Raw genomic sequence first — 26421 nt, forward strand, 5'->3', positions numbered from 1 at the left:
TGCAGACCGTATACGGAACGCAAAAAACGGTCCGCAAAACGGGAAAAAAAACCTGTAGGTTGAAAGAGGCCTTAGGCCTAGTTCACACGAACGTATGGCTTTTATAGTTTTTTGCGGTCCGTTTTTCACGGATCCGTTGTTCCAATTTTTTTTTTTCGTTGCGTTTCCGTTTCGGTTCCGTTTTTCCATATGGCATATACAGTATACAGTAATTATATAGAAAAAATTGGGCTGGGCATAATATTTTCAATAGATGGTTCCGCAAAAAACAAAACGGATACGCATTTCCGTATGCCTTCTGTTTTTTTGCGGACCCATTGACTTTAATGGAGCCACAACCCGTGATTTACGGCCAAATATAGGACAAGCTCTATATTTGTATGGAACGGAAAAACGGAAATACAGAAACGGAATGCTTATGGAACACATTCTGTTTTTAATGCGGACCCATTGAAATGAATGGTTCCGTATGCGGACCGTATATGGAACACAAAAAAACGGCCTGTACACTCGCAAAAAAAACATTTGTGTGAACTAGGCCTTAGGCCTTATGCACACGACCATTTTTTTTTAAGGTCCGCAAAAACGGGGTCCGTAGGTCCGTGATCCGTGACCGTTTTTTCGTCCGTGGGTCTTCCTTGATTTTTGGAGGATCCACGGACATGAAAAAAAAAGTCGTTTTGGTGTCCGCCTGGCCGTGCGGAGCCAAACGGATCCGTCCTGAATTACAATGCAAGTCAATGGGGATGGATCTGTTTGACGTTGACACAATATTGGTGCAATTGCAAACGGATCCGTCCCCATTGACTTTCAATGTAAAGTCAGGAGTCCCTTTTATACCATCGGATCAAAATTTTCTCCAATCCGATGGTATATTTTAACTTGATGTGTATCACCATGGGAACGCCTCTATGTTAGAATATACCATCGTATTTGAGTTACATCGTGAAAACTCATATCCGACAGTATATTCTAACACAGAGGCGTTCCCATGGTGATGGGGACGCTTCTAGTTAGAATATACTACAAACTGTGTACATGACTGCCCCCTGAAGGGGTTAATTGTGCGTATCATATCCCCCTGTAAGAGGTCAGGGGCTGCCAGGCAGCAGGGGGCAGACCCCCCTCCCTCCCCAGTTTGAATAACATTGGTGGCCAGTGCGGCCCCCCTCCCTCTATTGTATTTATATCATTGGTGGCACAGTGTGTGGCCCCCCCGCCCCCCCCCCTCCCTCTATTGTATTTATATCATTGGTGGCACAGTGTGCGGCCTCCCCTCTCCCAACCCGGTTAGTGCTACGCAGGCGAGGATGCCGGATCCCACGACTTACTGTGGTGTGAAACCAACACAACCGATGCTTCTACATGTTCTAACAGGGTTTACTGATCTCTGGCTTCTTCTAACCTCATGGGGACCCAGTCCTATAAAACACACTAATAAATCTGCATGCCCAGTGCCTAGTTCTCTCAGCCGTGGACTGTGCGGGAGCTGTGTGCGTCCCTAGCCGACATGTCGCCAGAAGGTCACTTCCACCAGCAGCTCAGCTCCACAGAACAGATTCAAACTTGCCAGACAGCTGGAGACAAACGCAGGAACCCAAGCCACGTCCACTCTTTATGCGTGCCTAGGTTGTCTGGAACCCTGGGAGGGTCCTTTCTCTGCCCCCCCCCCCCCCCTAATACTTAAAAAAAAAAAAATCGCACTACCTCACAGTAGTATTGCCATCATTGTACAACCTTCACAGTAGTTTTGTACAGATGTGTACCCCCTCACGGTAGTTATGTCCACATTGTGCCCCCTTAAAGTACTTATCTGTCACGGCTGAGGATGGGGAAAACCCTCAGCCGTGTGATGCCAGAAGATGTTAATAGGTACTCAGCCAGAACAACAGAAATAGGGAGCAGGTCACCTCCTATTGCGTCCCTAATCTGACCCTAAACTCCTAACCGTATGAGCCAACCCTGATGGTAGGAGGGCTTATACACCAGAACCGAATAGTCCCTGCTAGCCCTCAGGGTGGCTGTGGACTAGGAGCTGGGTAGACAACCTGTTCCTCCTGGACGCGGAGAAACAGGAGTCTAAAGCGGAAAAGCTATAAAGAAAGGGGAACAGAAACAGTGATATGGCAATGGCAGGTAAGTGCAACTAGTACCACACCTAACTGCCACAGACACAGAGCCTGGAACCCAAGTATAAGTGCTGCTGTCCACAACAACACAAGAGACAGAGCACACACACCACACAGGAAGCCAGGAAACCACACGCTGCAATAAATAAGCATAACACACAAACACATCCTCATAACATCGTGTATCACAATTTATGACCACAAGGGTGGCCCTCACTGGCGAATGGTATATGGGACGAGGAGAGTGCCTCCAGCTTACTACAAGGCTGGAGTACCCCTCAGACATCAGGTCTTAACTGAGGCTTTATAGCCCATGTAGTCACACCCAGAATCATACACACACTAGGAAGGAAGTTAACCCTTCCAACACCAGGGAAGGGAAGACATCAACTTAAACGGGAAGTGCACACAACTCAAACCCTGTGCACACCAAACAGGGAATGTGCACACATATAAAGGCAGGTTGCCAGGTGCAACCGCATGCGCATTGCAGCAAGCTGCCTAGCATAAGCTCAGGCTGCCAAACTGCAAAACAACCACATGTTGCCAGCGGCAACCACAAGTGAGGCAACATACTAGCGGCCCTCACCTGTGGCTGAACAACAACACAAGACCGCAGGCAACAGCATGCGGACACAGGAGTCACGACCATGACCATGGTCGTGACATTATCCCTTCATTGTGCCCCCTTCAAAGTAGCTATGCCCTCATTGTGCCCCTCTCAAACTAGTTATACCCCCTCTGTGCCCTTTTCACAGTAGTAAAGCCCTATCTGTGCCCCTTCACAGTTGTAATGCCCTCTTTGTGCCCCCTTCACAGTAATAATCCCCACTGTGTCCCCTTAACAGTAATAATGCCCTTTGTGTCCCCTTAACAGTAATAATGCCCTTTGTGCCCCCTCCATAGTAGAAATCCCCATTGTGCCCCCTTAATAGTAGTAATTTCCTCTGTGCTAGTAATGCCCATTGTGCCCCCTTCACAGTAATAATGCCCTCTGTGCCCCCTCCATAGTAGGAATGCCCATTGTGCCCCCTTCACATTAGAGAAGAAATGCCCATTATGCCCCCTCCAGAGTAGAAATGTCTATTGTGCCCCCTCTGTGTTAAAACAAAAAACACAGTAACTACTCACCTTGTCCCGTTCCTGAAGCTCATAGTCCTCTCTGCCCTGCAGACACAGATCGCTCTGCAGCACTGTGTGGGCGGGGCTTAAGCAGATTACCAGGCTTCAGGCTCCACCTACACCGGCCGGCAGCGCGATCCCTGCCTGCAGGCTGAATGGTGGATCGGGGAGAAGTCTTCCTGCTTCACCATTCAGAGCGCGGCTGGCCTAATGGAGGGGAGGAGCACGGGGAGCTGAGCGGTGAGTGACAGGACCACAGCTCCCAGCGCTCCAGCAATAAGCGCTTCCATCTGTATTGATGAAAGCGCTCATTGTTTCTGGACGCTGGCACCCCCTGAGAGCCGTCACCCGGGGCGGACCACCCCTCCCACTGCTCCCCTTAGCACGCCACTGATGCCGGGTAGTGAGAGGGGCGGATCTTCACCCAGCAGACGTCTGCAGCGTGTGTCTGCTGGATGAAAGCTTTTATTTCTTAAAGAGGAAGAGCAGTGAAGGGGCTAGGCGCAAATGGCAACAAGACTACAAAGTCTTGTCGCCATTTTGCAATTCTAAGTCGCTTTGCCGACCATTTTGGTCGCCATCTGGAGCACTGAGATTGCGGCACCTGTGAAGGCGGAGGAATGCTGCTTCCTCTGTGCGCTGGCACACAGCGCAGTTCTGACATACATTCAGGATGCAGTTTTTTATTGTAGCTAGCTGAAATTACTTAAATCATTCCCACTATGCAGAACACCAGGGGTTAACGAGGCTGAAAAACTGGTCAAATGTAAAACTGCATCCTGAATGAATGTCAGAACTGCACTGTGTGCCAGTACCCTCTGCCTTCCCATCGGTTGCCATGGCGTTCTCCATACTGAGCTATGTTAACCCTTTTGGTGTTCCACAAGAATTAATGGAAAATAGAGATACAATTTCAAAATTTCACTTTTTTCGCAGATTTTCCATTTGAATATTTTTTTCCAGTTACAAAGCAAGGGTTAAAAGCCAAACAAAACTCAATATTTATGGCCCTGATTCTGTAGTTTACAGAAACACCCCATATGTGGTCGTAAACAGCTGTACGGCCACACAGCAGGGCTCAGAAGGAAAGGAATGCCATATGGTTTTTGGAAGGCAGATTTTGCTGGACTGGTTTCTTTGACACCATGTCCCATTTGAAGCCCCCTGATGCACCCCTAGAGTAGAAACTCCATAAAAGTGACCCCATCTAAGAAACTACAACTCTGAAGGTATTCAAAACTGATTTTACAAATGCTGTTAACCCTTTAGGTGTTCCACAAGAATTAATAGAAAATAGAGATACAATTTCAAAATTTCACTTTTTTGGCAGAATTTTAATTTTAATATTTTTTTTCCAGTTACAAAGCAAGGGTTAACAGTCAAACAAAACTCAACATTTATGGCCCTGATTCTGTAGTTTACAGAAACACCCCATATGTGGTCGTAAACTGCTGTACGGGCACACGGCAGGGCGCAGAAGGAAAGGAATGCCATACGGTTTTTGGAAGGCAGGTTTTGCTGGACTGTTTTTTTTTACAAAAATGTCCCATTTGAAGCCCCCCTGATGCACCCCTAGAGTAGAAACTCCATAAAAGTGATTTTACAAACGTCGTTAACCCTTTAGGCCTCTCACACGGGCGATATTTCCGCGCGGGTGCAATGTGTGAGGTGAACGCATTGCACCCGCACTGAATCCGGACCCATTCATTTCTATTGGGCTGTGCACATGAGCGGTGATTTTCACGCATCACTTTTGTGTTATGTGAAAATCGCAGCATGTTCCATAATGTGCGTTTTTCACGCAACCTAGGCCCCATAGAAGTGAATGGGGCTGCGTGAAAATCGCAAGCATCCGCAAGCAAGTGCGGATGCGGTGCGATTTTCACGCACGGTTGCTAGGAGACAATCGGTATGGGGACCCGATATTTATTATTTTCCCTTATAACATGGTTATAAAGGAAAATAATAGCATTCTGAATACAGAATGCATAGTACAATAGTGCTGGAGGGGTTAAAAAAATAAAATAAATAATTTAACTCACCTTAATCCACTTGTTCGCGCAGCCGGCATCTCTTCTGTCTTCTTCTTTGAGGAATAGGACCTTTGATGACGTCACTATGCTCATCACATGGTCCGTCACATGATCCATCATCATGGGGCACCTGTGAAAAAGCCAGAGAGCGAAACGGTCGTCGGGTTTTCCCCCCTATCCAGGTTGGTTATTTCATTGCTATGTACTTTTTATGCCTTTGATGCTGCTTATGTGATCACCGGTGCCCCAGTTGTGCTGCATACCATCTATGCTCCAGGGTCTCCTCAGCCTCCCAGTGTGGTATTTCCCATCTGGGATATGACTATATTGTCACTGTGGTGACTCTATTTGGAGTTTGTTGATATATTGGTATGTTGACTGACATAATTTTCGATATATCTATTATTATTCTCAGATTTGATTCATCATTATCTGCAGCATGTTTGCTGGGGTTTACGATGCACCACATGGACAGTGGCAATTTGTTACAAGTATGCACTGATACATATACTGGCCATAGGGGGTATTGTTCATCCACACTTGTCTGTACTTCCCTTCTGGGTTTTATTATGTATTCTATTTTTTGCATATATGTTTAATAAAATATTTTGTATGAACATCACCGCTGGCGTGTTGTGCATTTATAGGAGTTTGTGCTGTAAATTAGCGCACACAGCGTGAGGTCACAGAGCACCCTAATGCTGTGCGCAGCCACTGCACAGCTGAGGACCAGAAAGCGATGAGTTCAGAGCCTTTACCGCTTCCTGGTCCTCCGGTACTAATGAGCGCTTCCATAATGGAAGTGCTGATTAGTATTCACCCCATAAGACACAGGGACATTTTCCCTCACTTTGGGGCTGGGGAAAGTGCGTCTTATGGGGCGAAAAATATGGTAAATTCATCCATCGATGCCTTTTTGATTGAGGTTGGACAGTTGCCTTTCGAATCAAGGCTCGGAAAGCTTCAGGTGCTTCTGAATTTACTTGCAGTTGTGTATGGAGCATGATTGTGAGGATTCGGATGTTGTTTTCCAGGAGTTTTTTTTATTAGGAAACAGTTCAGTTTGGAAAAATTCTGCATTGTCAGAAGTAACACCGACAGCTCTTTGGGCTTCCTCTGCAGATTGATGTCTAGGGTGACCAGACGTCCGGTTTTATGTCGGGCAGTCCTATTTTTAGACTCCTGGTCCTCCGTCCAGCGCAAGGCCAGGACGGACAGAAGTCCTCCTTTTTGGTTGTTATGGTCCGCTCAGTCATGTTCATTTTAAGGATGCAGGGCCCTGCAGCACATTTCACACACTGCACGCTTACGTGACAATGTCCTTGTCAGCGTGCGCTGCAGCTGCACTGGCAGGAACTGTCTGGAAGTTGGGAACAGTGGAGCGTGTGTGTGTGTGCTGCGGGCGTGGCGTTTCCCGTCCATAAGAGCGGCGCACCAATACAGGTGAGTGCACTATGCACTAACCCTGCACAAAAATGCAAACTAATTCACACCAGCCCGCATCTACCTGCGGTATTGCTTACTGGACCCTAAGGGGACTTCTCTGAAGCACATAAACCGCATGAGCACCACGTTTAGCTCTTCCAGCACGGACCTACTTCCTCTGCTACGTCCTGTTCACTTCAGATGTTTTTTTTAAACTGACAGCCTATAACTCCTGCAGTGCTAACCTCCCGGTGATTCACAACCACCATCATCTCCACCACCACTACCACCATCATCCTATCCCTTCCTAGGCCTCAGCTAGTCTCCTCCCCCAGTTTTTTTTTTCCCCGGCTGGCGATGGGGAAACAAAACTAACTGCTGACACCCTCTCCACTCTGTCAGGGGGCTCTACTTGTATAAGCGTCTAATAGAACAGGTTCTGTAGATATCTATGTGGAATCAGCTGACGACGGTGTAAAGGGAGTGGCTTCTTCTTGATGCTGACATCGACCTATAAGGCTGAGTTGATACTTGAGTTATTTGGTCAGTTTTGGCCCCGTGACTGCCCAAATAAGTGAAGTCATCTGCATGTCATACTGACTCACAGTTTTATTTCACTACCACAACAGACTCCCTATGCGTGTTGCTGCAAGGCACAGAGTTCTACCCCACTAAGGCTACTTTCACACTAGCGTTCGGGCGGATCCGTTCATAATAATGCAGGCGGAGGCTCCGTTCAGAACGGATCCGTCTGCATTAAAATGGCAAAAAAAAAGCTAAGTGTGAAAATAGCCTCGGACGGATCCGTCCAGACTTTCAATGTAAAGTCAATGGGGGACGGATCCGCTTGAAGATTGAGCCACATTGTGGCATCTTCAAACGGATCCGTCCCCATTGACTTGCATTGTAAGTCTGGACGGATCCGCACGGATCCGCACGCCTCCACACGGCCAGGCGGACACCCGAACGCTGCAAGCAGCGTTCAGCTGTCCGCCTGTCCGTGCGGAGGCGAGCGGAGCGGAGGCTGAACGCCGCCAGACTGATGCAGTCTGAGCGGATCCGCATCCATTCAGACTGCATCAGGGCTGGACGGCTGCGTTCGGGTCCGCTCGTGAGCCCCTTCAAACGGAGCTCACGAGCGGACCAGCGAACGCTAGTGTGAAAGTAGCCTAACAAGGCTCTCTGCAGCCCGGAAATGAACGTTTTTTAATGCAAATAAATTCAGATCGAACCGAATCTTTTTTTAAAATTCAGCGAGCCAGTCAAATCGAATTTTTGAAAACTTCACTTATCTCTAGTGATAACTAATACATTTTCCCTTTAAATGGCATTAAAAATTTAAAAAAATCCTACTCTCCTCATCCATTTGTGGGTGAAGAGGCTGCCGCGGTCATCTTGCTTGAAGATTCCACACACAATCTCATCATGAAATGCGCGAGATTTTGGTCTGGATCTTCAAGCAAGATGGCCGCTGCAGTCTCTTCATGATCAAATGATTAAGGTAAGTACAATTAATTATTTTTTTAACCCATCGACCCCTGAAAGGACTGAATATTCCTCTCAGATGCCGCGATCAGCAATAAATGCAACATCTGAGGGGTTTAATGACAGGGGGGCGCAATTACAAAGAAAATTATTTTGTAAAATTCAGAGAAGTAGCTGAATCGAATTTTTAAGAAGTTCGCTCATCTCTAATTACTACTGTAAAATATTCATCAAGTTCCATAATTTCTCTTCATATCACATACAGCAGGAGGACTCCGCTTTCTCATAAAAGTATTCCATAGTTTTTGTAGAAGATTCATCTTATGGAAGTTTGTAGCAGAATTTATTGGAAAAATCAATAGAGTTGAGAATTGTGCTCACAGCTTAGATGTTAATGTCTTGTCGTTCCATCCTTGAATCCCTCGGCTCCGTCACTACTTCATCCTTAAGTTCTCCTGTTTCCATCCTCCCAAGTCCGATCCGATACACTTTCACCTTGGTTCCACTTTCCTAAAACTTAACACCAGTTCCATGTATGGTAACGCTCCAATGACTTTTCCTACATGGTGAGACCTCGGCCCCTCAAAATGAATACATTATCACGTCATATTTAGCAACCACATAAAGTGACTTGTATCAGATTTGACAAATGCAGCTGCGTCCTGAAGGTCAAAACAGGCATTGTCCTTAAGCGGTAATGACCACTGATCGTGGTTACAATTTAAGGCCTCATGTACACAAATGTATTTTGTTTCCATGTCCATTCAATTTTTTTTGCGGACAAGATGCGGACCCGTTCATTTTAAAGGGTCTGCAAAAAATGTGGACAGCACACCACGTGCTATCTGAATCCGTATGTCCGTTCCCTATCCCCGCAAAATATATAGAACATGTCCTATTCTTGTCCATTTTGCGGACAAGGATAGGCATTGTTACATTGGATCCACAAAAAAACAGATGCCATACAGATATCATCTTGTTTTTGCGGACCGCAAATCACATACAGGCATGTGCATGTAGCCTAAAGCAGTTTTCTGGGAATGTGATATGAAAAGCCGATCATTAGAACCAGCCGTCAACATCAGCTCTGTAAGACTAACGGCCACAACAGAAGTATTACACGTGTTCTTTTCCTGGCGCTCTTCCCCAATAGAAAAGGAGATGTCAAAACATCAGAAAAAATGCCAAAAGCTTCAGTATGCTACATTTTTTCTAAAGTTGTCCAAATGCCACTTAATTAACAATAATGGCAGTAACAAAGAAAAAAGGCCCCATGCACACGACCATGTCGGATTTTCGGTCTGCAAACCTCCGATCCACAAAATATTTATACCGGTCTTGTGCACAGTGTGGACATTAACTTCAATAGGTCCCGGATCCACATAATACCGTGAAGAATAGAACCTTTGCTCATCCTCAGGCCTCTTTCACACTACCGTTTTTTTTTTCCGTTTTGCGGTCCGTTTTTTGCGTTCCGTATACGGTCCATATACGGAACCATTCATTTCAATGGTTCTGCAAAGAAAACGGAGTGTCTTCCGTATGCATTCCGTTTCCGTATTTCCGTTTTTCCATTCCTTTGAAAGATAGAACATGTCCTATTATTGCCCGCAAATCACGGTCCATGGCTCCATTCAAGTCAATGGGTCCGCAAAAAAAACTGAACACATACGGAAATGCATCCGTATGTCTTCCGTTTCCGTTCCGTTTTTTTCTGAACCATCTATTGAAAATGTTATGCCCAGCCCAATTTTTTCTATGTAATTACTGTATACTGTATATGCCATACGGAAAAAACGGAAAAACGGGACAACGGAACGGAAACAGAAACACAACGGAAGCAAAAAAACAAACAACGGATCCGTGAAAAACGGACTGCAAAACACTGAAATTGACATACTGTAGTGTAAAAGAGGCCTTAAGTGGTGACTTTCATACATGTGAATTATAGAAGGACAGTCCAGTGGTTATAGGTCTGGATGGAAAGTATCTCATCAGGATGTAAAATGCTCATTGTTTACACTGATTCTCATATGAAAAGGTATCAGAGTATCCCAGGAATCTCTTACAGATGCTAAATAGGAGTGTGAACAATAGGTCTCTACCCTCAAATACAATGTGTAAATGAAGGACCATCTCAGGAGGCCAGAAAATGCTAAACTGTTTGATGAGGAGGTGGCACCATTATTCTTCCATTGTATATGGTAATGAGCAAAAACAGATCTATGATAAAAGGTTTCACTGATTATAAGGGTGGGACTGGGCGTCTCCTGGGGGAAGAGGAGGAGCAGATAACTATAGCCACCAAAGGGGTATAAAGACCCAAGCATGGCTCAGAAAGCTGGAATTCACCAAGGGAATTTACTTGGATCACTGACTTGCTGAGGAGAAGACACTGACTGGAGATCAAGTCCTGAGTGTGTGGAGGGTCCATGTCTGGTAAGTGTCACTGAACTGACTGTAAGCGGATGGAATTATAAGATATTGTAATCTGTGCTGTGTATAAGGACAATGTGTCTCTGTCTGTAATGTCTCCATGTAGATCTCCATATATCTCCCATAACTGGACACTGATTTTCCACAGTTCACAATACACATTTTCTACACTTCTTCTTGAATTTCATTTCTTGCCCTGAACCTTAGAATCAGACCCAGTAAGAGGGAGGACATTCTTACAATGGGAATAACTCTTTCCTGGAGGTTCAGTGATGGCAGCAGTGACTGGTGATTGTCCGCACAGTAGTGTGTAAGTGATTGTACACGCAGTGTCCATACATGTGATAGTACATACCTGTAACTGTGCCGGGAACACGGACAATTACCGATCCTGACTGCCATCACTGGACCGCTCCAAAGCATCAATAATAGGAGGAAAGAAGATTACTGACAGGGGGAATCTTTAATTGGTGTCTGATTTTCGCCGTAGACACTTTTATTTCCAGCACCTCTATAGATATCTGTACATAGTAATATAATAAAGGTCTCTATACAGAAAGCAGTCAGTACAGTATATAGTAAATATCGCCCCAAAGTCATCTATTACACACACGCTTAGAAGTGTCATAAAGCCGCCCAGAATGTCTTTTTAAGGCTTTTTTGTGTCTTTATGACTTCAATAAATTCATTATTAAGAACATGAGCGACTGGAGGACAATCTTCTAGTTTGGAACTATATTAAAATGAGGAGAAAAGCAAATGGTTAAAAGAGCTTCATGGTGATTATTATTAATTATTATTATTAATAATTCATTTATTTTCTATCATATTCCAGGCACTAGACCAATCTGATATAAAAATGTGTATAAAATGCCGTACAGAAACAATGTAAATCAGAAAACAGATTCTAGTGATTTTACCATAAGAAATATGTGTCAAAGCCTCACTTCTCCACCTGGGTCCATGTGCCAGTCTCTAGGGGCTGTTGGGATCCATGTACCAATCTGTAACTCCTCATCTCCCACAATTAATTAAATAAAACTATTGAGAATACTGAAATATTACTTTATTATAACTGCATTAGTAACATAAAAATATAGTAATATAGTTGATAAGGATGGAAAAAGACATCTGTCCATCCAGATTAGCCTGTTCCCGAATTACTAGATTCCTCTCATTATTTATAATGGTAGTGTCATGGTGTGGCTCACTGTGACATGGGTTGCCATGTTTCCTCACATTGGTTGGATACCGTGTAGGCTGGTTCCCATGGGTAGGTACGGCAGTCTGTGTGTATACTGTTCTTTCTCCCCTCCCTGTTGTCTGGTTCTTCTTGGTCTGGGTGTGATTACTAGGTGCTATATATTCCTGTTAGTTGTGGGCCAGGAGGTCAGTCTGTCTCCAGCTATGCTGGGTGCAGGAGCTATGCATCTGACTTGGGGTTCTTCTATCTGCCCTGTCTGTTTGATCACCTACTGAGACATCAGGTTCACCTTGTCCGGTTCCATGTCTTGTGTGCAGCTCTGTCTGTTAGCCAATGGACTAATTCCGCATGGGGAACAGGCAGCTACTAGTCTGGTTCTTTTCATTCATGGAAAGGGCTCCTGGGTTCTCCAGGGTAAGGAAATATAGTCTATGTGTGCAGCTCTGCCTATGACCACAATGCATTCGTTCCACATAGGTTACAGGCATCTGTCTTGTTTTCTAGTTCCTGTTATGTCTTGTGTAAACAGTGTCCTGAGATAGTTTGGGTTCCAGTTTGTGTGCCTGGGTTCCAGTCCATTCCATGTCCGTCTGGACTGCTGGTGCTTGCACCAACATCTGTCTCTGCTTGTAAGTGGCCAAGTGCACCAAGACTATCCTGTAGGAGTGACCAGTGAGCCCTCGGCTAAGTTCATACCCACCATCAGGGTTTTTGTGAAGAACGGGGCTCACTATGTTTTCGCCGTCTGGGTTTGGACCCAAGTCAAACCGGTGCACTTGGTTTAGTGGTATTACCTGAAGCTTTACCCTTACCTGCTGGTCCAGCTTACTGTCATGTCCTAATCTCTGTTAATAAAGTATTCATTTTGGACATTGCATTGTCTGTCTGCTTGGTTTGGTGTGTTATGACTGAGAGATGTTCTAGGAGTCCCTATGACACTCTCTAGAACATGACAGGCAGTCTGTGTGCCCCTGTCCTGTTTCTTCATGAGCTCCGTTCCTACAGAGACTCAGCTAAGATCTCACCAGTTGTATGGAGGATGGTGATCACTGACAATAGAGCAGAGAGGAGGCTGAGGCAGGTCTGTAGATCCATGTTCAGAGATAACCCATCCTGCTAGAATTGTGGCCATTTTATTCTAGACTGATGATTGCCCTGTAGACAAGACAAGCCATTATAAAAAATGAAATGTTTGATGTATTTATAGTAAAGTAATATTTCTGTATAATAATTAGAGATGAGCTAATCGAAACTGATGAAGTGGAATTGATTTAGAATTTCAGGAAAAATTTGATTCGCAAGGAATAAAAATTTCCCCCTGCGGTTCGTGGTAACGAATCACAATTTTCCCAAAATGGCAGCTACACGTGTGAGGACTGAGGACATGGGGCAAGGAACTCTTGGAAGGCGGGATCACCCAGATTGACATGCCTTCATGCAGTCAAACAGCAGCAAGCCAGCTCTGTCATGTAACAGCCCTATAAGTACGGCGGCCATCTTAGAGTCAGACTTTTTCCAGCGTTCAGAGTGCAGGAACAGACGTGTGAAGGCACTAGGGACAACAAGTGGAAAAAAGACAGTGGAAAAAAAAGACAGAAATTTTTTTATAAGTGCAAGGAAAGGATAGGAAGGAATCATTTCACAGCATCTTAGTGCAGGGAGAGGCATCAGAAGGTGCTAGGGACATTGATTGGAAACTGATTTACAAGTGTAAACTTTCTGGTGAAAGTGTATAAGGGCGTATATCAGTGCAACAAGAAAAATATATACGCACTACACTGTTGCATTTGATTCTGGTGATAGCGTATAGGGGCGTATTTAAGTACTACAAGATAACTATATACGCACTTCACTCTTTAATAGTTTTCTGCTGAAAGCGTATAGTGGCCTATTTCAGTGTTCAGCACTGCAGTTATATGTGGTAAAGTCCTTTTAGCGGTATGGACCGCATTACGTTGTGGTGAAATTGTGTATTTACGTTTCACACACTGCGTGCTGTAGGAAGGAACAAGGGGCCGTCATTGATGGTCGATATGTGTCACCAAGGTTCCTGAAGTGTCAGTATTGCAGATTGCAGTTCAGCTGTTTAGTACGTCTGTAAAGCTGACCCTGGTCGGCTCTTTCTTGGGAATAGCCAAAGTGCTGGGTGGGTGTCTACTCCCTACGTTCCAGGACGGGTCTTGGGAGGTTTATAAAAAAAGCAGCTAGTACTGTCAGGTGGTGTGGATTGTCCTCGATCTGACAGTGAAGCTGTGGAGTTCTCTGTGCTAAAGATGGAAGACTGCAAACAGGCATGCAGGCTGCCTGGAAGCCTTCCAGTGAACTGTTCTGTGTCTGAGTATTCAGTCGGGTGTGAACTGGCACCAAGGATTCCAGGTGATCATTGTTTTGTTTTTGCTATGTATGAACAAGTACCAAGACTGTTATGTTTTTCTGAGTGTGAATAAAACACTGAAGTTTGATTTACAACCTGGTTCCTTGCCTCTATACTGCGTCCGCTAACCTGTCTACCAGAGCAAATCCCCCCCTTGCTTGCCCGGCTGGAGCTGTCATGTAAGTTCAAAATCCATAACTTAAACAATTCATAATGTTACCTTGTGAAAATCACAATACTAAAAGATCAATGAATGTTGAATCATAAGAGGTCATTCATAATTACAGCGCAAAACTAAAGATAAAGTGATAAAAAAAAAGTGAAACAAGTGAGCAGTCTTTCTAAACAATAAAGATTGAGTTCATACTATATGTGTGTAATATCATTATTTTTTGGTTATCTGTTTAGTGACACACATGTTCAACTATTGATATTAACGTATCGGTTGTTATTCAATGGAGTTCATGACAGATCAATTTTGGCAATGTTAAAAAAAAAAGTTAAATATAATACAACTGAATCCGTTCATAACGGATGCAGATGGTTGGATTATCAGTAACAGAAGCGTTTTTGCTGGACCCTGATGGATCCAGCAAAAACGCTAGTGTGACAGTACCCTAAGCCTGATCAGGCTCCAGCTAAAGGCAGGAGCCTGATCAGGCTAGGTGTAAAGTTAAAATACAGTGCAGTACACTATATAGTATATATTATAGAGGCATCAGACCCACTGGATCTTCAAGAACCAAGTGGGTCTGGGTGACAAAAAAAAATGCAAATAATAATAATTTCTTCTTATATCCAGACACTTAGAATTGATTAAAAATTCAAAAAATTAAATACACTACACATTTCGATATGACCGCGTCCATAATGAGCTGATGTTTTTATGTTCCTTTTCTTCTGCGCCCTGCCGTGTGCCCGTACAGCAGTTTACAACCAATGCAAAACCATTAACAGATTTATTTAACCAATCACTGGCAACAGAAGTCGTCCAAGAAGATTGGAAATTAGCAAATGTTGTGCCCATTCACAAGAAAGGTAGTAGGCAGGAATCAGGCAACTATAGGCCAGTAAGCCTGACATCAATAGTGGGGAAATTAATGGAAACCATACTTAAGGAGAGGATTGTGGAACATCTAAAATCCCATGGATTGAAAGATGAAAAACAGCATGGGTTTACTTCAGGGAGATCATGTCAAACTAATCTTATTGATTTTTTTGATTGGGTGACTAAAATAATAGATGGAGGAGGTGCAGTAGACATCGCTTATCTAGACTAGGCTTTTGATACTGTCCCACATAGAAGGCTTATCAATAAATTGCAGTCTTTGGGCTTGGACTCCCATATTGTTGAATGGATTAGGCAGTGGCTGAGGGACAGGCAACAGAGGGTTGTAGTCAATGGAGTATATTCAGACCAAGGTCTTGTTACCAGTGGGGTACCTCAGGGATCTGTTCTGGGACCCATATTGTTTAATATCTTTATCAGCGAAATTGCAGAAGGCCTCGATGGTAAGGTGTCTCTTTTTGCTGATGACACAAAGATTTGTAACAGGGTTGATGTTCCTGGAGGGATACACCAAATGGAAAAGGATTTAGGAAAACTAGAGGAATGGTCAAAAATCTGGCAACTAAAATTTAATGTTGATAAGTGCAAGATAATGCACCTGGGGGCGTAAAAATACAAGAGCAGAATATAAAATCAGTGATACAGTCCTAACCTCAGTATCTGAGGAAAGGGATTTAGGGATCATTATTTCAGAAGACTTAAAGGTAGGCAGACAATGTCATAGAGCAGCAGGAAATGCTAGCAGAATGCTTGGGTGTATAGGGAGAGGCATTACCAGTAGAAAGAGGGAGGGCTCATGCCGCTCTACAGAGCAGTAGTGAGACCTCATTTGGAGTATTGTGCTCAGTACTGGAGACCGTATCTCCAGAAGGATATTGATACTTTGGAGAGAGTTCAGAGAAGAGCTACTAAACTGGTACATGGATTGCAGGATTGTCATGGTCTTACCTTCTTGCTGTTCTCCTTCGTTTGACATGTGCTGGCGGCCATCTTGGTTTCTGGGTTTCTTGTAGCCTCCCACCCTGCGGCTTCTCCTTCCCACTGGGAGGAGCTGGATGCCTAGCTCATATATATAGGAGGTCTGTGGCTTCAGTTCCTTGCTTGGTCCTCCTGTGTTCACATGCTTCTAAGACTGCTGCTGCTTCTGGTTCCTGATCCTGGCCTCGTCTGACTACCCCGCTGGTTCCTGATCCTGGCTTCGTCTGACTACCCTTCTGGTTCCTGACCTCTGGCTACGCAAGACCCTGCTTCGGTTTAGCCATCCGTTTGGACTTTTGCTTACAGCTTGATTTTCAATAAAGCCTTCTTATTTCCACTTATCTCTTGTTGTACGTCTGGTTCATGGTTCCATGACATTAGGACCAAGCCATGAATTCTGATGGTACAGGGCCATCCTCGCTACCTACGCTGATTGCCAGACTTGATCAGCAGGATCACCTGTTGGGTCGGTTCGCTGTGGCGTTGCAAACCCTGCTTGAACGCACGGCTCATTTCGCTTCCGTTGCCGATGGGTCGGTTGTCGCTCCTGGGCCCGCTCCTACTGCCGCTCCGGTTGTTGCGCCAGAGTCTACCCCGACACCTGTTGCTGCGCCTGCGGTGTCTCGGGGTATGACCGGTTCTGCCCCCCTTCCACAGCGCTTTGGGGGAGAGCCAACTCAGTGCCGAGGTTTCCTTAACCAGGTGGGCATTTATTTCGAGTTGCTGCCACATGCCTTTCCTACTGAGAGATCAAAGGTGGGCTTCTTGATCTCGCTGCTCTCGGACAAGGCCTTGGCCTGGGCCAGCCCTTTATGGGAGAACAACAATCCGGTGGTTGCCGAGTTTTCCGGTTTTGTTGCTTCTCTTCGGAAGGTATTCGATGTGCCGGCTCGTGCTGCCTCTGCTGCGAAGCTCCTTATGTCCATCCGACAGGGTTCACGATCCGTAGCTGAATACGCCATTGAGTTTCGTACCCTGGCAGCAGAGGTGGGCTGGAATAATGAGGCTCTGGTCGCTGCTTTCTCTCATGGTCTCTCGGATGCCTTGAAGGATGAGGTTGCAGCTAAGGACCTACCAGTGGAGCTCGAGTCTCTTATTTCTTTCCTGATTTTGATTGACACCAGACTCAGGGAGAGACCTTCCTTTAAGGAGTGCCTGCGGAGGCCTTCTAACAGATTGGCGCCTACGTTTGCTGTCCCACCCGTGCCTCCCTCTCCTCCCACGCCTGCTGGGGATGACTTGTCTGGGGGTGAACCCATGCAGCTGGGGTTTGCTCGCCTGTCCGAGGGGGAGAGGGTACTCCGGAGACGCGAGGGCCGATGCATGTACTGTGGTCTCGGTGGGCATTTTCGGTTGGCATGTCCGAACCGTCCGGGAAACGCTCGCACCTGAGATCCTGTCGGGGGCAGATCTTGGGTGGAGTCTCCTCGTCCCCGGTTTCCCGTGTTGACAAACCACTGATCACTGTTGTCCTCTCCTGGGTCGGGGGCTCGGTGACGACCCAGGCATTGGTGGACTCTGGTGCTGGTGGTTTGTTCATTGATAGTGTGTTCGCTGCCGCCAATTCCATTCCTCTGCAGCCTCGAGGTTCCCCACTGGCTCTTGAGGCGATAGACGGCAGACCCCTTCTGCCGCCACACGTGACTCATGAGACCCTTCCAGTGGGGATAGCCATTGGTGCCGTTCACAGAGAGTCGGTCTGTCTCCAGGTGATTTCGTCTCCACACTACTCGGTGGTCTTGGGGTACCCCTGGCTCCAGAAGCATAATCCGACTTTCGATTGGAGATCGGCCGAGATCCTCTCGTGGTCACCGCAGTGTGGGGCTAGTTGCATCCATGGGCCTGTCAAGTTGCTGTGTACTTCCTCGGACTCTCTGTTGCCTCCTGAATACGAAGAGTACCGGGATGTATTCGATAAGGTGCGCGCGGTTGCCCTACCTCCGCACCGCCCATACGATTGTGCCATAGAGTTACAATCTGGTGCCGTTCCTCCTCGTGGCAAAGTCTATCCACTGTCGGTAGCGGAGAATGAGGCCATGGAGGAGTACGTGAGGGAGGCGCTTTCACGCGGACACATTCGCAAATCCTCGTCCCCGGCAGGGGCTGGATTTTTCTTTGTGAAAAAGAAGGGCGGTGAGTTGAGGCCTTGCATCGATTACAGGGGTCTCAATCGCATCACGATCAAGAACGCTTACCCGATACCCTTGATTTCCGAGCTGTTCGATCGCCTCAAAGGGGCCACGGTCTTTACCAAACTCGACCTGAGGGCGGCATATAACCTGGTAAGGATCAAGGCGGGCGATGAGTGGAAGACCGCGTTTAACACCAGGACCGGTCATTATGAATCCTTGGTTATGCCCTTTGGGTTGTGCAATGCGCCCGCAGTCTTCCAGGAATTCATCAACTATGTTTTCCGTGACCTGTTGCAGCAGTGTGTGGTGGTCTATTTGGATGACATCTTGGTATATTCTGAATCCATGGAGGCCCACATTATGGATGTCAGACGAGTGTTGCAACGGTTACGAGAGAACAGGCTGTTCGGTAAGCTTGAGAAATGCGAATTTCACCGATCCAAGGTAACCTTCTTAGGTTACATCATTTCCGCTGAGGGGTTCTCCATGGATCCTGAGAAGGTTTCGGCTGTCTTACAGTGGCCCCAGCCCAGTGGTCTCCGTGCCCTGCAGCGCTTTTTGGGCTTCGCCAATTATTATCAGAAGTTCATCAGGGACTTTTCTATGCTAGCCAAGCCTCTCACGGATCTGACCAGGAAGGGCAGTAATTTCCAGGTCTGGCCGCTCGAGGCCATCCGAGCTTTTGAGGCTCTAAAGTCCGCCTTTGTGTCGGCTCCGATTCTGTCGCATCCCAACCCTGGGTTGCCCTTTGTCCTCGAGGTGGACGCGTCTGAGACGGGAGTAGGCGCCCTTCTGTCTCAGCGTAGAACACCAGAGGGTCCTCTGCTTCCTTGTGGGTTTTACTCCCGGAAACTGTCTTCCGCGGAGTGCAACTATCAGATTGGTGACAGGGAGTTATTGGCCATCGTGCAGGCCCTTAAAGAATGGAGGCACTTGCTCGAGGGTTCGGTGGTTCCGGTTCTCATCCTGACGGACCACAAGAATCTGACCTACCTTTCTGAGGCCAAGAGATTGACACCACGTCAGGCCAGATGGGCTCTGTTCTTGTCACGTTTTAATTACGTGGTCTCCTACCTACCCGGTTCCAAGAACATCAGAGCGGATGCCTTATCACGGCAGTACTCCGAGCTGTCCGGGGAGGAGTCGATTCCGACTTCGGTCATACCTCCGAATCAGATCCTGGCCGCCATTCGCACCAGCCTGACCTCTCCCCTGGGTGAGCAGATTTTGGCGGCTCAATCTGGTGCTCCCTCTGGGAGACCCAACGGCAGATGTTTTGTGCCTGAGGAGTTGCGCACTCGGTTGTTGCGAACCTACCATAACTCCAAGGCCGCGGGGCATCCTGGAAAGAATTAGCTGTCCTGGGCTGTTTCACGTCTGTTCTGGTGGCCTTCTCTACGTTCCGACATCGCCGCATATGTAGCGGCATGCTCCGTTTGTGCCCAGAGTAAGTCCCCTCGGCACCTTCCGTTGGGCCTTTTGCAACCCATAGCCACCGGGGAGCGCCCATGGTCACACCTGGGGATGGATTTCATTGTGGACCTCCCTGCATCCCGAGGCCATATGGTCATTCTCATGATTGTGGATCGGTTTTCCAAAATGTGCCACTGTGTTCCTCTCAAGAAGTTACCCTCTGCACAAGAGTTGGCCACGATTTTCGCCAGGGAGGTCTTCCGGTTGCACGGTTTGCTCAAGGAGATTGTGTCGGATCGGGGGAGTCAGTTTGTGTCCAGGTTCTGGCGCGCCTTTTGCTCCCAGTTGGGGATTCATCTCTCTTTCTCCTCGGCCTACCACCCTCAGTCCAATCAGGCCTTGGAGCAATTCCTTCGTTGCTATGTCTCCGATCACCAAGACAATTGGGTTGACCTCCTTCCTTGGGCTGAGTTTGCCAGGAACACGGCGGTGAACTCTTCCTCTGGGACGTCTCCCTTCATGGCCAATTATGGGTTCCAACCTGCCGTGTTACCGGAGGTATTCTCTCCCCAGGATATTCCGGCTGTGGAGGATCACCTTTCCGTCCTACGTGCTTCTTGGGTACAGATCCAGAGGTCCCTTGAGGTCTCTGCGCAGCGCCAGAGACTCCAGGCTGATCGCAGACGAGCGCCCGCTCCTTCCTACCAGGTCGGAGACCGTGTATGGTTGTCCACCCGCAACCTCAACCTTCGAGTGCCCACTCCCAAGCTGGCGCCTCGCTTTGTTGGTCCCTTCCGAGTGCTTCGCAGGGTAAACCCGGTAGCCTATGCCCTTGCGCTTCCTCCTGGCATGCGGATCTCCAACGTGTTTCATGTCTCCCTGTTGAAGCCATTGGTGTGTAATCGTTTCACTTCCTCGGTTCCTCGGCCCCGTCCGGTCCAAGTGGGCAATCGTGAGGAATATGAGGTGAGCAATATCCTGGACTCACGCCTGGTCCGCGGTCGGTTGCAGTTTTTGGTCCATTGGCGTGGTTATGGTCCAGAGGAGCGTTCCTGGGTTCCCTCCGCAGATGTCCATGCTCCTGCTTTGCTCCGAGCCTTCCACGCACGCTTCCCTCAGAAACCGTTCCTTACTCCGCGGAGGAGGGGCCCTTGAGGGGGAGGTACTGTCATGGTCTTACCTTCTTGCTGTTCTCCTTCGTTTGACATGTGCTGGCGGCCATCTTGGTTTCTGGGTTTCTTGTAGCCTCCCACCCTGCGGCTTCTCCTTCCCACTGGGAGGAGCTGGATGCCTAGCTCATATATATAGGAGGTCTGTGGCTTCAGTTCCTTGCTTGGTCCTCCTGTGTTCACATGCTTCTAAGACTGCTGCTGCTTCTGGTTCCTGATCCTGGCCTCGTCTGACTACCCCGCTGGTTCCTGATCCTGGCTTCGTCTGACTACCCTTCTGGTTCCTGACCTCTGGCTACGCAAGACCATGCTTCGGTTTAGCCATCCGTTTGGACTTTTGCTTACAGCTTGATTTTCAATAAAGCCTTCTTATTTCCACTTATCTCTTGTTGTACGTCTGGTTCATGGTTCCATGACAAGGATAAAACTTACCAGGAAAGATTAAAGGACCTTAACATTTATAGCTTGGAAGCAAGATGAGACAGAGGGGATATGATAGAAACTTTTAAATACATAAAGGGAATCAACAAGGTAAAAGAGGAGAGAATATTTAAAAGAAGAAAAACTGCTACAAGAGGACATTGTTTTAAATTAGAGGGGCAAAGGTTTAAAAGTAATATCAGGAAGTATTACTTTACTGAGAGAGTAGTGGATACATGGAATAGCCTTCCTGCAGAAGTGGTAGCTGCAAATACAGTGAAGGAGTTTAAGCATTCATGGGATAGGCATAAGGCGATCCTTCATATAAGATAGGGCCAGGGGCTATCCATAGTATTCAGTATATTGGGCTGACTAGATGGGCCAAATGGTTCTTATCTACCGACACATTCTATGTTTCTATGTTTCTATGTAGGGTAATAAATATTGAGTTTTGTTTGGCTGTTAACCTTTGCTTTGTTATTGGAAAAAAATGGATTAAAATAGGAAAAAAATTTGAATTTCATCTCCATTTTCCTTTAATTCTTGTGGAACACCTAAAGGGTTAACAAAATTTGTAAAATCAGTTTTGAATACCTTGAGGGGTGTAGTTTCTAAAATAGGGCCATTTATGGGTGGTTTCCATCATGTAAACCCCACAAAGTGACTTCAGACCTGAACTGGTCCTTAAAAATTGGGTTTTGGAAATTTTCTTAAAACTTTTTAGATTTGCTTCTAAACTTCTAAGCTTTCTAACATCTCCCCCCCCCCCCAAAAAAAAAAGAAAATGCCATTTACAAAATGACCCAAACATAAAGTAGACGTATGGGAAATGTAAAGTAATAACTATTTTAGGAGGTATCGCTATCTATTTTAATGGCAGAGAAATAGAAATTTTGAAAATTGAGAATTTTTCCAAATTCTTGGTGAATTTAGTACTTTTTTTATAAATATAAATGAAATATTTTGACTCAAATTTACCACGGTCATAAAGTACAATATGTGACGAGAAAACAATCTCAGAATGGTTTGGATAAGTAAAAGCATTTTAAAGTTCTCACCACATAAAGTGACATAGGTCAGATTTGCAAAAAATTGCCTGGTCCTTAAGGTGAAAAATGGCAGGATCCTGAAGGGGTTAAGTATGCGGTTAGTATAACATTGGTGAATTTTTTATCTGCATGTTAATTACATTTTATAATTTAACTGTTTGTTTGTAATTAGGAGAAAAAATTAGCATTTTATCTTATAAAATTTTTCTTTCTTCAGGTAAAGACTGGATAAAAGGCTCCCAAGGTCATCTAATTCAATCTCCTTCTTATGAAATAGAAGGTAATCAATCACAACTTAGCAATAATAGAACCGGGCATAATCTGGGTGAGATGTCTGCAAATTCTGATTATGGGAATGATTTTGAAAATAATGCTAATCTTTCTGTGCACAATGAAATTCAGAAAGATGAACGTTCATGTTCTGAAAGAGAGAAAACTTTTAATGTGCTATCAAGTGTTGCTGAAAATCAGAAAACTCACATAGGAGAGAAGCCATATTCATGTTTAGAATGTGGGAAATGTTTTAGTCGGAAATCAAATCTTGTTGAACATCAGAAAACTCACACAGGGGAGAAGCCATTTTCATGTTTAAAATGTGGGAAATGTTTTAGTCGGAAATCAAATCTTGTTGAACATCAGAAAACTCACACAGGAGAGAAGCCATTTTCATGTTCGGAATGTGGGAAGTGGTTTAGGAATCAACATTATCTTAAGATACACCTGAGAACTCATACTGGGGAGCAGCAATATTCATGTTCAGAATGTGGGAAATGTTTTAGTGATCAATCAAGTCTTGTGCAACATCAGAGAATTCACACAGGAGAGAATCCATATTCATGTTCAGAATGTGGGAAGTGTTTTCGTCAGAAATCAAATCTTGTTGAACATCAGAAAACTCACACTGGGGAGAAGCCATTTTTATGTTTAGAATGTGAGAAATGTTTTAGTCGGAAATCACATCTTGTTGAACATCAGAAAACTCACACAGGAGAGAAGCCATTTTCATGTTCAGAATGTAGTAAGTGGTTTAGGAGTCAACATTATCTTAAGGTACACCTGAGAACTCATACTGGGGAGAAGCTATATTCATGTTCAGAATGTGGGAAATGTTTTAGTCATAAATTAAGTCTTGTGAAACATCAAAGAATTCACACAGGAGAGCGGCCATTTCCATGTCCAAAATGTGGGAAATGTTTTAGTGATAAATCAAGTCTTGTGCAACATCAGAGAATTCACACAGGAGAGCAGCCATTTCCATGTCCGGAATGTGGGAAATGTTTTAGTAACAAATCAATTCTTGAGGTACATCAGAGAATTCACACTGGGGTTAAGCCATTTTCATGCCCTGAATGTGGGAAATATTTTAATGGAAAATCAGATCTTGTGAAACATCAGAAAATTCACACCGGAGAGAAGCCATTTCCATGTCCTGAATGTGAAAAGTGTTTTAATCGGAAATCACATCTTGATATACATCTGAGAACTCACACAGGAGAGAAGCCATATTCATGTCCTGAATGTATGAAATGTTTTACTGATAAATCAAGTCTTATTAAACATCAAAGAATTCACACAGGAGAGAAGCCATTTTCATGTCCCGAATGTGAGAAGTGTTTTAGTAAGAAATCAATTCTCGAGGTACATCAGAGAATTCACACTGGAGAGAAGCCATTTTCATGTCATGAATGTGGAAAATATTTTAATGGGAAATCAAATCTTGATACACATCTGAGAACTCACACAGTAGAGAAGCCATTTTCATGTCCAGAATGTGAGAAGTGTTTTAGTGAGAAATCACATCTTGTTCGACATCAGAAAACTCACACAGGAGAGAAGGGATTTTCATGCACTGAATGTGGAAAGTGTTTTAGTGAGAAATCAAGTTTTGTGAGACACCTGAGAAGTCACACAAGAGAGAAGCCTATTTAATATACAGAATGTGGGAAATGCTTTGACTGTAAATTAAAGGGGTTGTCCGGGCTTTCAACCCCTTCAAGTATAATGATGTAACTGTACGTCATAATGTAAGTGGGGATGTATCTGACCTGACAGGGAACGGAGATTGTCTTGCACTCGTCATTTAACCCCCCAGGTGCTGCAATCAACGCAGATCGCGGCACCTGTGAATGAATGCAGAGGGATGCTGCTTCCTCTGGGTGCTGGGACACAGCGCAGTTCTGACATACATTCAGGATTTTTATTGTAGCTAGCTGAAAATACTTAAAGCATTCTTACTATGCAGAACAGCAGGGGTTAACGAGACAGACAAAAGGGCTAAATTGAAAACTGCACCCTGAATGCATGTCAGAACTGCAGTGTGTGCCAGTACCCTCTGCCTTCCAATCGGTTTCCATGGCAGCCTGGACACTGCTGAAGAGATCCAGGCCTGCCATGGCGTTCTGCATACTGAGCTATGCACGAGGCACAGCTCAGAATGCAGAGAGTAAAAATCCTATTCACCTTCATGCACATGAATGCATTTTCTTTCCGTGTCTGTTCCGTTTTTTTTGCGGACCGTATGCAGAACCATTCAGTTCAATGGGTCTGTAAAAAAAATGGAAGTTACTCTGTGTGCATTCCATTTCCGTATGTTCATTCCGCAAAAGAATAGAACATGTACTATTATTGTCCGCATTACCAACAAGGATAGGACTGTTTTATTAGGGACCAGATGTTCCGTTCTGCAAAATCCGTGATTTTTGTGCATCCATTTTTTTGCGCACCTTAAAATACATACGGTCATGTGCATGAGCCCTAATAGAGATCTATTAGGGTGAATAGGAGACGGGATCAAAAGATCCCATGTACTAGGCCCCTAAGGGGTTGGTTTAAAAAAAAAATAAAAGTGAAATAAAAGTAAAAAAAAATAACAAAACAAAAAAATATATAAGTTTAAATCACCCCCTTTCCAAATTTTACATATACAAATATATAAACAATAAAAAATAAACATACGGTATTATGTATCACAGTGTTTGAAAATGCCTGAACTATTAAAAAAATATAAATCCTGTACAGTGAACGCTGTACATAGCACAAAAATCTTACCAATAAAAATATAGCCCTCATGCAGCTTTGTAGACCGAAATATAAAAAAGTTATATATCAAGGAATTTAGAAAAAAAAAAATAGTAAAACAAAAAAAACTGTACAATTTTGTATCGCCGCGTTTGTATGGAGCCACAGAATAAGGATGTTAGGTCATTTTTAGAGCACAATGAACGATGTGATATCAAAACCCCAAAAAACCCCAAATCCTTTTTTTTACATTTTTTCACACAAATAAATTTTGCCCCATTTCCAATACAAGATATGGTTAAATTAAATGATGACATAAAAAAATGCACCATATCCTGCAAAAAATAAGCCCTCCTATCGCTATTTGAACAGAAAAATATAAATTTTATGGTTATTGGAATGTGGGGAGAAAAATGCAAAATGCAAAAATTAAAATAGGTCTCAACCTCAAAGGGTTAATATTGATGACCTATCCTCAGAATAGGTACTTAATATCAGATCGGTGGGGGTCTGACACCCGGAACCCACACTGATCATCTGTACGAGGAGACGGCTCGCGCAGTGCACACGTGCCTTCTCCCTTCTCTCTTCCTGCTCTCCGCTGTATGTCTATGGGACAGTAGCGGTGAACATAAAGAAAGAAGGGAGATGGTACATGCACACTGCGCGAGCCGTCTCCTCAAACAGCTCATCAGCGAGGGTGCCGGGTGTCGGACCCCGCCAATCTGAAATTGATGATCTTGGATTTCCTATAAGACTATTCTGAGGATAGGTCATAAAAGTAGGAGATCTCAAACAACATCTTTAAGTCTAGTGAGACATCTGAATATTGATATGATGGAGAATCCATACGTGCTTAGAGTCTAGGAGGGATCCATTGTAATGTTCAGAGTGTAGAAAATGTGGAAGGTGTGGAGCTTAGTTTTAGGACCTGCTGCTTCACCATGATTTCTGATCTATAACAT

General features: G+C 45.1%; 1 protein-coding gene across 1 annotated transcript; it reads left to right on the forward strand.

Moving 5' to 3' along the window:
* Positions 1-8201: 8201 nt before the first annotated feature.
* LOC122931765 (oocyte zinc finger protein XlCOF7.1-like) lies at positions 8202-24268 on the forward strand (the record flags this gene model as incomplete). The annotated part of the gene is made up of 2 exons (XM_044285824.1): positions 8202-8210; positions 23183-24268. Coding segments are annotated over exons 1-2 (1095 nt in total), but the record flags the coding sequence as incomplete, so codon positions are not given.
* Positions 24269-26421: the final 2153 nt, after the last annotated feature.

Source organism: Bufo gargarizans, chromosome 3 (assembly GCF_014858855.1).
Source record: "Bufo gargarizans isolate SCDJY-AF-19 chromosome 3, ASM1485885v1, whole genome shotgun sequence".
NCBI lineage: Eukaryota > Metazoa > Chordata > Amphibia > Anura > Bufonidae > Bufo > Bufo gargarizans.